This window comes from Lagenorhynchus albirostris, chromosome 9 (genome assembly GCF_949774975.1).
Source record: "Lagenorhynchus albirostris chromosome 9, mLagAlb1.1, whole genome shotgun sequence".
Lineage (NCBI taxonomy): Eukaryota > Metazoa > Chordata > Mammalia > Artiodactyla > Delphinidae > Lagenorhynchus > Lagenorhynchus albirostris.
Genome location: NC_083103.1, coordinates 84,553,859 through 84,569,662, shown reverse-complemented (window position 1 = coordinate 84,569,662; position 15,804 = coordinate 84,553,859). Strand labels below are relative to the sequence as shown.

Here is a 15,804-nt window from a genome sequence, read left to right as displayed (position 1 = left end):
TTACACGTTGTGCCTTTATATGCGTTTTCCCTTCTGTCTAGAAGGTTCCTATCACCCTCCAGGACAATTTAACACTGCAAGGTCTCACCGCAAACAGAATTGATTCTCCCAGGCTACGTTTCTACAGAACCTCATCCACTCCTCTACCACCACAATCCTCTTCTATCACATTTTCATTCTTAATACTAATAGTCTTGTTACTTATCCGTACCTGATAAAAGCAGCCACCAACGCTCTTGAGTGCTCACCACAGGACAGGATTATCACAAGGAAGACAGTACAGCGAGGTCACACAGCTAGCTGACTCGAACTCCGGGAGTGTGATACCAAAGCCCATGCTCTTAATCACGAGACTGTAGTTTAAGCCCAAACAAATTGCTCGCTGATTAAAACTACTAATTATGAGAGGGGAGAAAAAGATGATTACTCAAGCCATCTAGTTACATCTGGACACGGGAAGGGTACGCGCACGAAGGTTCAATTCTGGGCATTAAGAAGCAGCTTCAAGGCTATGTCGGCTGGAGCAGGAAGGGTGGGCGGACGAGAGCGATAAGGGCAGTGGGCTGGGCAAGATGAGGTGAAGAGAAGGAGTGAGTCTGAAGGCCAGGACTGAACGGCTCAGATACGACTGAACTCCCCAACGCAGAAGCCACTGCGCTGCTTCCGCGCCCCTACCGCTGGACTCGGATAGCCAAGGCGGAATCTCTGGAAGCGGCGATGGCCGAAGCCTAGAATCCCGCTCAACTCGTCTCCCTCACGAGCCCAGCCTGCTGTCCACGCACTATTTCGGCTTCCGGATCAAACCTGGCGTGACCACGCAGCGTGCGTCTCCGTCGGAAGCAGTAAGGCAGACGGGCGCCCGGACACTGTCTGCCCATGCGCGCCAAACGCTACAAGCTTCAGCTCCCAGCACTCGCACCCCCAAAACGACGGGCTCACCTTAGGAAACGCGCCTGCTCCTTGCCCGCCAATGGCGTGCGACCGCTGCGTTCGCCGCTCGCACTGCCCGCCAATGGCGTGCGACCCTGCCTTCACCGCTCGCCCGCTAGCTCGGGCTCCGGCTCACTCGTCCCGCCTCCTCGCCCCCTTCAGCCTCACCCCTCCAAATATGAGGACGGATATGACGACAGTTCGAAGGAGAACCAGGCGGGTTTCATTTCGGCGCCTTTCTTTCTCCGGCGGAAGCGATTGGCTGGCGAGGAGCTAAAGAGGCGGGACAAATCGCCGCGGGTTTAGTGCCGCCACTGGAACCGGGAGATGCGGCGCAGAAGCTGTCGCTGTGTTGGCTTTTACCTGGGTCTCGTCTCTTATTGTGGTTCCTTCTGCGGCTTCGATCATGCTGTTACCTTCGGACGTAGCCCGACTGGTATTGGGTAAGCGCCGACGCTGGAGGGAGGGGTATTGAACCAGGCTAAGCAGGACGGAAGGACCTTTGGGGCCAAAGGTTTTCTTTGGGTGGGGAAGCTTTGGGGCTTTGCCTCCCCGCCTGCAAATTCAGACTGGAGGTGAATCTTCTTCAGTCGGAGGCTCGGATGGTTTAAGCTTCTTTGTGTGTGGATGCTCCTCTCTTCCGAGGCTCCGTGGCGAGGGGAGGCTGAAGAGAAGCTCGGGGTGAAACACCTGAGGCCCGATTCCGGTGGGAAAATCAGGCCTGCACACTTAATTAGGATCCCTGCAAGGGGAGTTGCCTATGTGATGGATGGACTGCGTTTTTCAGCCTTGGGCTCACTTTCCCGTGTCAGAGCTGGGACCGAATTAGGAAAAATAAGAACTTCCCCAGCCACCCAGCTTTGTAGAAGGACCTTCTTGACGACCTTCTCATAACTAGCCCTTAGAACTACGAATTTGGGACAAATGGGGTGATCTTCCTTCTCTATCCCCCACCCTCCCGCAAGAAGTCGTAGAGTGTAGAGGTTTGAAATGCCAGTTGCATACTTTAAGACAGCAGCAATTCCTGTTCTTTTGATTAGCAAGAATTTTCACAGGGGAAATGCCTTCCATTTAAACATTTTCTAGTCCTAGTTAGTTTTTCCTCAATTTGAAAAGCATTAGTAACACTGCCTGTTGTCAGACTGTATTGTCTGTGTGGGAAACGGGTTTTGTTGTTTTTCCCCGAAAGAATAAAGAGGATTGTACTGCTGGGAATGAGAGCCACATAAATCTCAAAACCAGAGCCAGTGATTTACAGACATCATATATGAATGGTAAATGGTAAACATCTGTGATAAAACTTCCCCTGGCATCCACGGCCATTACTACCATTATTTTATTGCCAAAAAAATCCATTTCGTATTCCATTTTAAGTACTCAGCCCTGTCCAAAAAAAATGGCTTTTGTGCACAGGTTCTCGATGAGCACATTTTGCAGAAAACATTAGAAGGTAATGGTTCTACCATATGTTTTTGGAGAAAATAATGACTTAAGTTTAAACTAATATTTTGTTAATGTTTGGTTAATCTTTTGTGCACTTTATCAGAACTGAATATCAACAGTTAACCTACATCATCTAAGGAAAAAGCTAGCTATCTTGTAATTGTTATATTAATTAGGCTTATATGTAAACAGATCCAAAGTAGACTTTCACAAAGTTCACAATAACATTGACATACTTTATTATGGGTAGCTGTCCTGTGCATTGTGGGATGTTTATCAGCATCCCTGGCTTCTATCCATTAGATGCCAGCAGGACCCAGTCCCCACCCCCACCCAGTCGTGAGAATAAAAAAAGTGTCCAGATATTGCCAGTATGTTTCCTGGAGGGCACGAACCACTGGTCTTAAGAAAGCAGTACGATTTTCTAACTGGAATAATTTACACCAAACTTGTATTTATTCTCCACAAACCAGCTGCTCTCCTAGACTTCCTCCTTTTTTTTAAATGGATAAAAACTACAGAGATTGTTTCTTACCCTAAAATTCTTATTTGTCATTCACATTCCATTTTCATTGCCACCAATCCTAGCAGTATGCATCCCATTACTTCTCTTTTGGACTGTTGTCATGGCTTCTCATATGGTCCTGCAATTCATCTTATTTACTGTTACAAAAATCTGCCTAAAGCATTCACACTACACCTCCAATTCTGAAAGTTGAAAGAGTTGTGCACTTAAAAAATTTCAAGTTGTGCAAAAGAATAATACCAAAAAAAGCAAATCTCCCCACACTCACCACTCTTGCTTTTTTCATTTAGCATTATCATATCAACATGGAGATATGTGATCCCACAACTTAGTGGCTTAAAATATTAACAGTTTTATTATTTGCTCATGTTTCTCCTCCTGTCAGTACTCCCTCCCTCTCAGTACTCCTTCAGCCCCTCTCATTGTTGGCCCCTTTTCTTCATTATGTCCTTTCAGCAAATCTTTGGGTGGTAGTATGTTCCAGGCACTGTGCCAAATGCTAAAAATAGAGTTCTTCCCTTAGAGTTTACATAATTGGGTTTTTTACCCTTACCCACACACACCAAAACATTTTCCTAGACCCCACCTCACATTCTGTCTAATGCTCTATCTATGTCATCCTTTCACAAGTCAGATTTATTCAAAGAATAAGCTCTACTTAGTTGCTCTATTTCCTCACTTAGCTTTCATTCTTCAACATACTGTGCTTTCGTACCTCACTACTCCACTTAAATAGCCCTTGCTACTCTGCTACATCCAGCTATTTCCTTGCTGGAATTTCTTTAAATATTGTACAGGCCAAACTACATCAAAGTGTTGTTTGTTGCCTCTGGGCCACCAGTTTTGGTTTTATTAGTATGTCATACAAGGTGCTCTGTGGAACTGATCCTACCCATCTCTCTTGCTTGATCTCAACTTTTCGACATAGGCCCTATGCTCCAGGCATACCAAACGACTTGCAGTTTCTGCAGATACTCTTCTTATGTATTTTGTTCTCTCTGCCTGCAATGTTTTTCTCCCCTAGTACACTTGTATTCAAGGTTCAGGTCAATTGTAATCTCTCAAACTTTTTCCAGCAGGTACAGTTAGTACTTTCTCCTTACATGCTCTCATGGCATTGTGGATTACTTCTGTCATACTCTTACCATGTTTTATTGTAGCTTTGTGTTTACTTACTTTTTTTTTTTTGGTAAAATAAAACATAACAAAATTTAACCATTTTAGCCATTTTTACAGTTCTGGGACATTAAGTACAATCACATTGTTCTGTAACCATCACCATCATTCACCTATAGAACTTCACCTTACCAAAATGAAACTTACTTTTTTGTCCTATGTAGTATTCTTAATCTGGGATTAATGGACAGGCTTCAAGAGTTCTGTGAGCCCCCAGACTATCTATAAAACTTAATGTATAGGTGGGGCATTTTTTTTATGGGTAAAGTATCCAGAACCTTATTTAGATTCCCAAATATGTTTGTTCCTTCCTGTGTGAGTCAGCATCCATTCAGGAAAACTGAAAGTAATCTGAGTATTTAACATGGAGGGATTTAATGAGGGAATTGGTTACACTGGTGATAGAAAAGCTAAGACAAGCTGCTTACATGAGCCAGCTCAGAGAGTAGCAACAGCAGGAAACCACTCTGATAATCAGTAAGACAAGGAGAGATGAAACCCAGAGGCTGGTTTCACTGTGGAAGCTGGAAGGTAGACTTGTCTGGTGTGGGAGCAGTAGTAGAGGAGATTCTACCATGGCAAAGAGGAAATGGAGGAAAAAAACATGGCTGCTTCCAACTGCCCTCCAATCTCCAACTGGTGCTTCCCATTGATTGAACCCAACCAGAAGCTAGCTGACATGGAGCCCAGGAAATTGCCTGCAGGGGCTCAGGTTTCCTGTCCTACAGGGCAGAGCAGGGGAAACAGGAAGAGTAGATTTGAAGGCAAACAACCAGGACTGCCATACCTCTGAAAGTTGAAGAGCCACTGGTTCTATTCACCTTTATATCACTAAGACGTAGATATTTAATAAATATTTACAAAAGTGTAGCTGTGATCATGACCTTCCCCTTTGTACTGAATAATATCTGTCATTTTTTTCAGATTCTGTTTATTCAGATCCTGTTATTCATAATAATGTCATTGCTGACATTTACAACATTTTATGGTCCTTACCCATTCTGTCTTTTCAGCTGTATTTCCAGCTGTTCTCCATCATATACCTAGTTCTTCATCCAAAACAGGCATGTTCTTCAAACATGCTCCATATGTGCTTTCCATCAGCTTCGTTGGGATTCCCCTACTGTCCTTCACTATTTGTCTCTTCCTTGAAACATGCATAGTATTCCCCAGTCTGTTAATACTTTCTCTAGCCCCTATGAAGTAACTCCAATTGTCTTACCACCTTTCCTTATATTACAGTTATTTGCATGTATATCTTTTGGGTCCTTGTAGATTATAGCTTCTTTATAGAGAGATTTTCTTTGTTATTTGTGGATCTAGTAATATAAAGCACTGCAAGTTAAGTATAAAGCACTGCAAGTTAAGTCTTCCCAAGAATTATTTACATTTTTTAAAGATCTTAAACTACTGATATTTGGGGGAAATTATTAGAATATGTGAAGGAAATATTTTCAGGTAGGGAGGTTTGCTGTCTCTTGCTTTCTTCATCAGGTGTATCTCTCTTTATCTTTCCCTCTCTATAAATAGGAAGAAGAGAGGGCAGACTGTTGGCATCCTAGGTCCTAAAATTCAAAAACCCTAGATATAGCTAGGATTTTGTCTTTCCTTCTCTTTTTCAATTATGTTTTCCCTTCAGTCTATTTGTTACTCATTACTACCGCCACTGAAAAGCAGGCAGAAGACAATATTAAGAAAAAAGGACATTCAAATTACCTATTTGAACATTGTTCAGTAAGTTTACACAAAAGATGTAGTTATTTTAAAGTTTTTTTTTGTTTTTTTTTGTTTTTTTTTTTTGTGGTACGCGGGCCTCTCACTGCTGTGGCCTCTCCCGTTGTGGAGCACAGGCTCCGGACGCGCACGCTCAGCGGCCACGGCTCACGGGCCCAGCCGCTCCGCAGCACGTGGGATCCCCCCAGACCGGGGCACGAACCCGCGTCCCCTGCATCGTCAGGCGGACTCTCAACCACTGCGCCACCAGGGAAGCCCTAAAGATTTTTTTAAGGACTAAAAAGGAGAAACAAATTAAACTAATTTTGATTGAAGAGTAACTATTTGTATTACTGTAATGAAAGATAATTGGCCCCTATTGTGTATTTTCATTGTAACATTTTAGATTTAGAATAATTTGTACCTAAAATTTCCCCCATTATTCTGATTGAGAATTGGTTACAATCAGGTACTTAATGATGATAAATAAGCTTTTCGTAGGCAAATAACTGGTTAACTGTAAGTGTAATAATAAATGAGCATGAAAGCAATCAACTGTTGCTTTACCACATTATTTTGGAACTTCCCAGACTAAAGTAAAGCAGAATACATCAAGTCTAATCCAAAATGGGAATTCTGGATAGCCCAAAGGTGGGAAGTTTTTTGAAGAGCAGAAGAGTTATATCAGATATTGCTATTTAAAAATGTATCATAACTTTTAAACACTGTTGTAGAAGCAATCTAGCCTTTTAACAAAGGCTTTTCTCAAATGTATACTATACAAAAGTATAATATCTTACAAGAAGCCAAAAACTATCTGGTCTTCATTGATTCCTTTTTTTTTTTGGCTGCGCCGCTAATTCCCTGACCCTCGGCAGTGAAAGCACGGAGTCCTAACCACTGGACCACCAGGGAATTACCACCATATTTTTCTAGAAAGGTTAACTGTATATCACTATATTCTGTCTTGGGCAGCATTTCTCAACCTCTATTTCGTTATCATACCCTTAGGAAGTATTTTTAGACTTTTTTTCCCCCTAATTGCCCCTTGCATGAGATTTTAATGTTACAAATACACTGTTTATATATTGTATGTATATCTGTGATTTATGCATAAAAAGAGTTATATTTTATTCATTCCCCTTCCTCCCCAGTACCAATTTTCACCCCCTTGGGACTATGTCATGCGTTTTGAGAATACTTGGTCTAGAAAAAAGCAAATCTACTTTAAGGAATTAGATTTCATAGCACCAGCTGTTAGAAGTCCCAAGTGATTGTCAATATGTCTGGGGTGATTAGTACTTTTGAAACTTTCTACCATGAAAAGAAACTGTTTGGGGTCTTCAATTTAAGTCTTGAAGCATGTAAAGAAAAAGCTCCAACTGCCCTGATTCCATGAATGATTCTAGTGATTTATAGACATTTAAAATTCTAACTTCATGAAATCCTAGTGGCAGCTGACTTACTTATTCCAAATAATGTAACTGTTAGAAAGCCAGTCATAAAAAATGATTTCTTTTCAGCTGGCTATAGTTTTATTAGGGTTTATATTGGGTTGTTTATTTGTGAAAAATGAAAAACCAAGGAAAATAGCAGTCTATCTTTGATCCACATTGAAAGTGATTTTATATTTTCAGTGAAGGGGATATTGAAGTGGTAGTATCTGAAGTGAAAGGTTTCTTCTGATTTCTAAATGCTTTCTCACACTCCAAACGACAATGTCTTTGGTTGTTTTTTTTGTATGTTTGTTTCTCCCTGTAGCATTGATTAGCAGGAGGTTGGAAAACTGATTCATCAACTATGAGTACAAACTGGTGAATTGGTTCCCAAATCCCAGGTAGGGCATTCCCTAAAATAGGATGACAATTTCCTTGCCCTTTTCTTTTTATAATGCTCATATATAATAACTTTGTAGGCCTTCTCAATTTTTTGACTTGAAGGGCCTGGTTGAAGATATCATCCCAGGTGAAGAGGGTAGACCTTTATAATTTTAAAGTTGGGAAAGACCTTAGTAATAATTGCCTTAGTAGTTATTAACTATTATACCAACACCAAGGTAAATATACTACAAAGGGAATCTAGTATCCAGTAATAGGATTTCGGTACATAGGGAATTCAAAAAAAGATTCTCTGAGGAAGTGATAATTACAGTAGACCTGAAGAATGAGTTGGAAAAAAAAGAAAAGGAAAAAAAAAAAAGAATGAGTTGTAAGTAGCTAGGCTAAGAAAAGATAAGCTGCCCAAGCAAAGGCAATAAAGTATACAGTAGCCTTGAAATAAGAGCATTTATGTATTGAAAACATGCTCAACATCAGTAATTATTAAATAGAAATCAAAACTACAATGAAGTACCACTTCACAGCAGTCAGAATAGCCATATTAAAAAGTCTACAAATAACAAATGTTGGAGAGGGTGTGGAAAAAAGGGAACCCTCCTACACTGTTGGTGAGAATATAATAAGTTGGTGCAGCCACTATGGAAAACAGTATGGAGGTTCCTCAACTAAAATTAAAGTTGCCATATGATCCAGCAGTCTCCCACTCCAGGGCATATAAACAGACAAAACGATAATTCAAAAAGATACATATACCTGTATGTTCATAGCAGCACTATTCACAATAGCCAAGACATGGAAACAACCTAAATGTCCATCAACAGATGACTGGATAAAGATGTGGTACGTGTATACAATGGAATACTACTCAGCCATAAGAAAGAATGAAATAATGCCGTTTGCAGCAACATGGATGGACTTGGAGATTATCATACTAAGTAAAGTAAGTAAAAAAGAGAAAGACAAATACCATATGATATCACTTATATGTGGAATCTAAAGTATGACACAAATGAACCTATTTACAGAACAGAAATACTCTCAGACATAGAGAACAGACTTGTGGTTGCAGGGGGGAGGAGAGGATGGATTGAGAGATTGTTGTATAAACAACAAGGTGCTACCATACAGCACAGGGAACTATATTCAATATCCTGTGATAACCATAATGGAAAAGAATGTTTTAAATATGTGTGTGTGTGTGTGTGTGTGTGTGTGTGTATTTATTTATGTATAACTGAATCACTTTGCTGTACAGCAGAAATTAACACAATATTGTAAATCAACTATATTTCAGTTTTTAAAAAAAGCATTTATGTATTCATGAAATTGAAAGACCGGTTTGGCTAGGAAAGACGGAATGACAAGACATAAGGCTAAAGAGGAAATTAGGATATAAAACAAGTAGAGCCTCATATGACATATTAAGAATATAGGATTTTTTCTCATTGAGATATAATTCACATACCACAGGGTGTAAATTTCAGTAGTTTTTAGTACATGTTGTGCTACCATCACCATTATCTTAATTCCAGAACATTTTATCACCCCGGAAAGAAACCCCATACTCGTTAACAGTCACTCCCAATTTCTCCCTTTTCACATCTTCTGGCAACTAGTAATTTACTTTCTGTCTATAGATTTGCCTGTTCTGGACATTTCATGTAAATATGATTATACAGTATGTGGCCTTTTATGTCTGACTTCTTGAATTTACCAGTGTTTTCAAGATTCATCAATGTTTCAACAAGTATAGATAATTCCTTCTTATGGATGAATAATATTCTGTTGTATGGATATACCACATTTTGTTTGTCCATTGATGAACAGTAGCTTGTTTCCACTTTGGGGCTATTATTAAAAATGCTGCTGTGAACATTTGTGTACAAGTTTTGTTTGGGCATATGATTTCAGTTCTCTTAGATATATTCCTAGGAGTGGATTAGCTTGGTTGTATGGTAATTCTATGTTTACTATTTTTGAGAACTTAACACATGGTTTTCAAAAGTGTCTGTACCATTTTATGTTCCTACCAGCAATATATGAGGTTTCCAATTTCTCCACATTTTTGCCAATACTAACTACTGTCTGTCTTTTAATTCTAGGTATCCTAATGGGTATGAATTAGTATATCTCATTGTGCTTTTGCTTTTACATTTTCCTAATGACCAACGAAGTTGAGCCTCTTTTCGTGTGCTTATTAGCAGTTTGTGTATCTTCTTTGGAGAAAGGTCTGTTCAGATCTTTTGTGCATTTTTTAATTGGGTTATTTGTCTTGTTATTATTGTCTTGCAAGAGTTTTTTTAATATATTCTGTATTCTGGTCCCTTATCAGATATATGATTTGCAAATATTTTCTTCCGTTTTGTTGGTTGTCTTTTCACTTTCTTGATAGTATCTTTGGAAGTACAAAAGTTTTTAATTTTGATAAAGTTCAGTTTATTTTTTTCTTTGGTTGCTTATTCTTTAGATGCCATATGTAAGAAACCATTATCTAATCTAAGGTCAAAAAAATTTACACCTGTGACTTTTTTCTAAAAGTTATAGTTTTAGCTCTTATATTTAGGTCTTTGATTCATTTTGAGTTACTTTTTGTATTTAGCATGAAGAAAGGGTCCAACTTCAGTTTGACAACTGGTGGCTATCCAGTTGTCCCAGCACCAGCTGTGAAAAGACTATTCTTTCCCCCATTGAAGTGATGTGGTACTTTTCTAAAAACTCAATTGACCATAAAAGCTTAGACTGTTAATTCTGTTCAACTGATCTACATGTCTATCCTTATGCCAGTACACAGTTATCTTGATTACTATAGCTTTGTAATATGTTTTGAAATAGGTAAATGTGAGTCCTCCAGTTGTTTTGTTTTCGAGATTGTTTTGCTACTCTGTGTCCCTTGTATTTCCTTACAAATTTTAGGATCAGTTTATTAATTTCTGCAAAAAAGGCAGGTGGGGTTTTGATAGGGATTGTGTTGTGTGTGTAGGTCAACTTTGGGAGTATTGATATTCTTCGGGTCCATGAACCCAAGATATCTTCCCATTTATTTAGTCTTATTTAACGTCTTTTAATGTTTTCTAGTTTTAGTGTACTCTTATTTTGTTAAACTTATTTCTAAGTATTCTTTTTAATGTTATTTTAAATAGAATTGTTTTCTTAATTTCATTTTTGGATTGTTCATTGCAAGTGTATAGATATACAGTTGATTTCTGTATAGGCATCTTGTATCCCACAGCCTTGCTGAAGTCATTTAAAATTTTCTATATGTGACATCATCTCTTCTGGAAACAGAACTGACTTTTGGTTTCATTGATTTTTCTCTATTTTTTAACTCTCTATTCCTTTTTTTTTTTTTTCCCTCTAATATCCATTATTTCCTTCCCTCTGCTTCCTTTGGGTTTAGTTTGCTCTATTTCTAGTTTCTTAAAGTGCAAGGATAGGTTATGGATTTGAGGTCTTTCATCTTTTTAATACAGGTATTTATAGCTATAAGTATACAAATAAGCAATGCTTTAGCTGCATCCCATAAGTTTTGGTATGTTGTATTTTTGTTTGCATTTATCTTAAAATATTTTCTACTTATTTATATATTCTCTGACCCTTTGATTATTTAGGAGAGTGTTTGATTTCCACATATTTGTGAATTTCCCATTGTTTCTGATTTCTCATTTAATTCCATACTCAGTATGATTTCATTCTTTTTTCATTTGTTAAAGACTGGGCAATTAGGAGAGAAATTGAAATAACAAGCATCCAGATTGGAAAGGAAGGAGTCAAATATCTCTATTTTCAGATTAGATGATGTCTTGACCAGGCTAGAACTTTCAGTACAGTGTTGCGTAGAAGTGGCAAGAGCAGGCATCTTTGTCTTGTCCTTGATCTTGTGGGGAAAGCTTTGAGTCTTTCATCATTGAATATGACGTTCACTTGTCTTAATGTCCACTTTGTCTAATACTGGTGTAGCCTCTCCAGCTGTCATTAGGTTACTGTCTGGATGGTGTATCTTTTTCCATCCTTTTATTTTCAACTAATTTGTGTCTTTAATCTAAAAGTATGTCTATTGTCAAGAACATATAGTTGGATCATATTTTTATTCATTCTGTGAGTCTCTGCCTTTTAATTAGGTGCTTAATCCATTGCCATTAAATGTAATTACTGATTAGATGTGGATTTTGTCTGCCATTTAATTATTTGTAGTCTATACATCTTATTTTTTTTTGTTCTGCTATTCCTCTAGTACTGCCTTTTTTGTATTGAGTAGATCCAGTTTAACATTCTAATTTCATTGTTTCCTTTTTATTTTTTATGTTTAAGTTATTTTCTTCATGATTGCTTAGAGATTACAGTTAACTTAAAACAATTCTATTTGGATTAATATCAACTTAGTTTCAATAGTATATTAAAAATTTTGCACCTTTATAATTCCATTCCCTTTCCCCTTCTTTTTGCTGTTAAAGTAATATAAATTACATCTTCATATATTGTAGGCCCATCAAGACAGATTTATAATTGTTGCTGTATGCAGTTGTTTGGGTTTTTTTTGAACATTTTCCCCCTTTTTAATTAATTAATTTATTTTTTATTTGGCCACATAGCGTGTGGGATCTTAGTTCCCCAACCAGGGATGGAACCCACGCCCCCTGCATTGGAAGCACAGAGTCTTAACCACTGGAGCGCCACGGAAATTCCTGCAGTTGTCTTTTAAAGCAGAGAGGAGAAAAAGGATTACAAACAAATATCATTTATACTATTTTATTCTTGCCTGTGTAGTTACCTTTACCATTTTTCGTTAATATTTTAGTGTGGATTTGACTTTCATTTTAGTCTGAAGGACTCCCTTTAATATTTCATATAGGGCAAGTCTGTTAGCAGCAGATTATTTCAGTGTTTTTAATCTGGGACTATCTTAGTTTCTTAATTTTGAAGAAGTCATGCTAGATAATAGAATTCTTGGTTGACTTTTTCCTGTCAGCACTTTTAATATGTCATCTCACTGCCTCTGGCCTTCATGGTTTCTAATGAGAACTCAGCTGTTAATCTTATAGAGGATCCCTTGTATGTTATAAGCCATTTCTCTTTCCACTTTCAAGATTCTCTCTTTTGGCAATTTACGATATGTCTAGCTATGGATCTCTTTGAGTTTATCTTACTTGTAGTTTTTTGGGTTTCCTGAATAAGTAGATTGATTATAGTTTCCTAAAATTTGGGGTGTTCTCAGCCCAATATTTCTTCAAATATTCTTTCTACCCTTTTCTGTCTCTCAGTTCCTTCTGGGACCCCCAGAACATATGCTTATGTTGGTACATTTGAAAAAGTTTCACAGGTCTCTGAGACTGTTCACTTTCGTCATTCTTTTTTTGTTTGTGTTCCTCATACTAGATAATCTCATTTGATCTATGTTCAAGTGCACTGATTCTTTGATCTTTCTCCTCAAATCTGCTATTTATTGGCAAATTTTGTACTTCAGTTATTATGTTTTTTGTTTTCAACTCTAGAATTTCTACATGGTTTTTTTCTTTTAATTTCTTTCTCTTTTATTTCTTTTTCATAGATGTTCTCATAATTTTGTTTAGCTATTTAGGTATAGTTTTCTTTAGTTCTCTGACCTTATTTTAAAAAGCTGAAAGTTTTAAGTCTAGTGCCTTGGCTTCCTTAGTGACAGTTTCTACTGACCGTACATTTTCCCCCTTGTTTATTAGCCATACTTTCTTGTTTTTCTGCATGTCTCATAATTTCTTTATTGAAAATTGAGAACTTTAAAAGTTTTCAATTGGTATAGTGGTAGAATGTGACAACTCTTGTAATCTGATTCACCTCCCTCCTTCATGTTTGTTATTGCTCCTTGTTGTTGTTTAGCAGTTTTTTTTTTAACGATTAGTCTCCTGAACTAATTATGTAAAGTCTATATTCTTTGAGTTTATATTCTATGATTGGACAATGATTTTCTTAAATGCTTGGAGTCAGTAAATCTCCCACTGTTTGCTAGGGGGCTGTGTGTACATTGGGGTATGCTTCAACATTCAGCTAAGCATTTGACAGCTTTGCCTTAGCCTTCACTTCCTGCTTGTCAGAGGCTTATGGTCAGCCAGAGGTGAGTGCTTAGGGTTGTCAGATCTTTTCTGAATACACATGCTACCCTACATTTGCACATGGCCTTTAGTGTCCCAGGAGTATGTCAGAGCTTTTAAAATCCCCCTACAGACTTCTCATTCCCCAGCTTTTCTTTTTGAGTTTGTTTGTTTGTTTAGCTTGTTGTTTGTCCCAACCATTATCTCTGTCATAGGCAGCTGTAGTGTTAACCAGTTTCTGCTGATTGATTTAACAAAAACACCTCCAAGGAGAAGGTTTACAGAGGGTGAACTTTGATTCAATTCAAAGACAAGCCATGCAAGTGAGGTTTTACATGAAGTCACACAAATCAAATAATGACAGTTTCTGGGAATGGGACTTGGGAAAGATTCCAGCTTCATCTGATTTGTCCGTTTTCTACTGGGCTGCTGGTTTTCACTGCATTTGTAGGCTGTTGATTTTCAAGTATACCACTCAGTTGGAGAGATGAGCATGAGAATAGAGGAAGTTAAAATGCCACAGTGTTCACTGTCCTTACTGACATTCAGCCATTTTTCTTAATAAATGCTCACAGATTTTTTTGCAAGACAGTGATTATTTTCAGAGTTCTGTAAAAGTTTAATAATTTGTGCCAGTGTTCTCATTGCTTTTATAGAAGAGAGGACTTTTGGAGGTCCTTACTCTTCCATTCCTGCTGAAACTGCTCAGGATTTAGAAGTTTAACCTGAGAGCTGTGGGAAATGATGTGAGCCCTTCAGCTTTACACAAGGAAATAACTTAAGCAGATTTGATTCACAAGTCAAGGCGGGTGTGATGCCTTATAGATGAAGTATCTTACTCTGGAAGAATTTAAGTGCTTTTTTTCCCCCAAAGCCACAATGCTTATTTTAACACGATAGAATAAGAACCTGGTCTCCTGATATCCTATCTAGTGTTCTTTTTCTGCTGTACTACTGCTTATAGAGTTGGTTAGTTGAACCCCAGTGATGCTAAGAAATAAATAAACAAGGATAGGATGCTAGTCAAGACAGTGTTCATATATATGAAAGTACAAAGCACTGGTACATGATATTGTTTCATAAATGTCAGTTAGGTGTGAATATTAAAGTTCTGGTTGAAATAGTTAATGCTTTGATTCCCAAAGGGCAGAAATTAAAAAGCAAAGGAGTGCCTTTCTTACATTTCATACGAAGTAGGTCTTCTCTTCAATTTTTTTTTAAACCATTAGGCAAATAAGTGAAATATACAGGTAAATTGCAATGTTGAGAGAATGTAATTTCTTTCATAATCCAATAAGTTAATTTATAGCATCTACTCACCTAGTTAATGTGGAGGCTATGGAGTAGAACATTTATCACTTATTGGTTCTCTTGTTATTTATTGTTACTTTATTGTTTCTCCTGTAAGCATTACTGTGCAGTAATTGCACTTTATCAAACACCTTATTTTTCTGGGTTAGCTAGAGTTTCTGGGAGTTTTGGTTTTTTCCAGTTTTATTGAGATGTAATTGATGTGCATCACTGTATAAGTTTAAGGTGTACAGCATAATGGTTTGACATATATATTGTGAAATGATTGCTGCAGTAAGTTCAGTTCGCCTCTATCATCTCACATAATTACAATAAAAAGAGAAATCAAAAAAACAAATTTTTTTTCCTTGTGATGAGAACTCTTAGGATCGATTAAATCTCCTAACAATTTTCATATATATCATACAGCAGTGTTAAGTATAATCACTTAATATATTGCAGTGTACTTACAGTACCTAGTATTTACAGTTGACCCTTAAACAACACAGATTTGAACTGTGTGGGTCCACTTACATGTGGATTTTTTTTTTCAACAAACACACACTACAGTACTACACAATCCATAGTTGGTTGAATCTGCGTATGTGGACCTCGGATTTGGAGGGCCAACTATAGTTATACATGGATTTTTCGACTGTGTGGCGGGTCGATGCCCTTAGCCCCAGCATTGTTCAAGGGTCAACTGTATTTATCTTGTAACTGGAAATTTGTACCTTCTGACCACCGTTTTCTGATTGCCCCTCCTTCCATCCCCTGCCTCTGATAACCACAAATCTGGTCTCTTTTTCTGTTAGTTCAGTTGGGG

At 37.9% G+C, this 15,804-nt stretch overlaps 2 protein-coding genes across 2 annotated transcripts in view; one reads left to right on the top strand and one right to left on the bottom strand.

Moving 5' to 3' along the window:
- Nucleotides 1-436, bottom strand: part of ATM (ATM serine/threonine kinase) — a 154,116-nt gene extending 153,680 nt beyond the window's left edge. Inside the window, exon 1 of the mRNA XM_060160330.1 lies at nt 212-436. The gene's annotated coding sequence lies outside the window, so the exon portion shown is untranslated. The remainder of the gene's footprint in view (nt 1-211) is intronic.
- A 783-nt stretch (nt 437-1,219) lies between these two features.
- Nucleotides 1,220-15,804, top strand: part of LOC132526282 (protein NPAT) — a 53,570-nt gene continuing 38,985 nt past the window's right edge. The window contains exon 1 of the mRNA XM_060160327.1: nt 1,220-1,373. Coding sequence (XP_060016310.1) covers nt 1,337-1,373 — 37 coding nt within the window. The 5' untranslated portion in view covers nt 1,220-1,336. The remainder of the gene's footprint in view (nt 1,374-15,804) is intronic.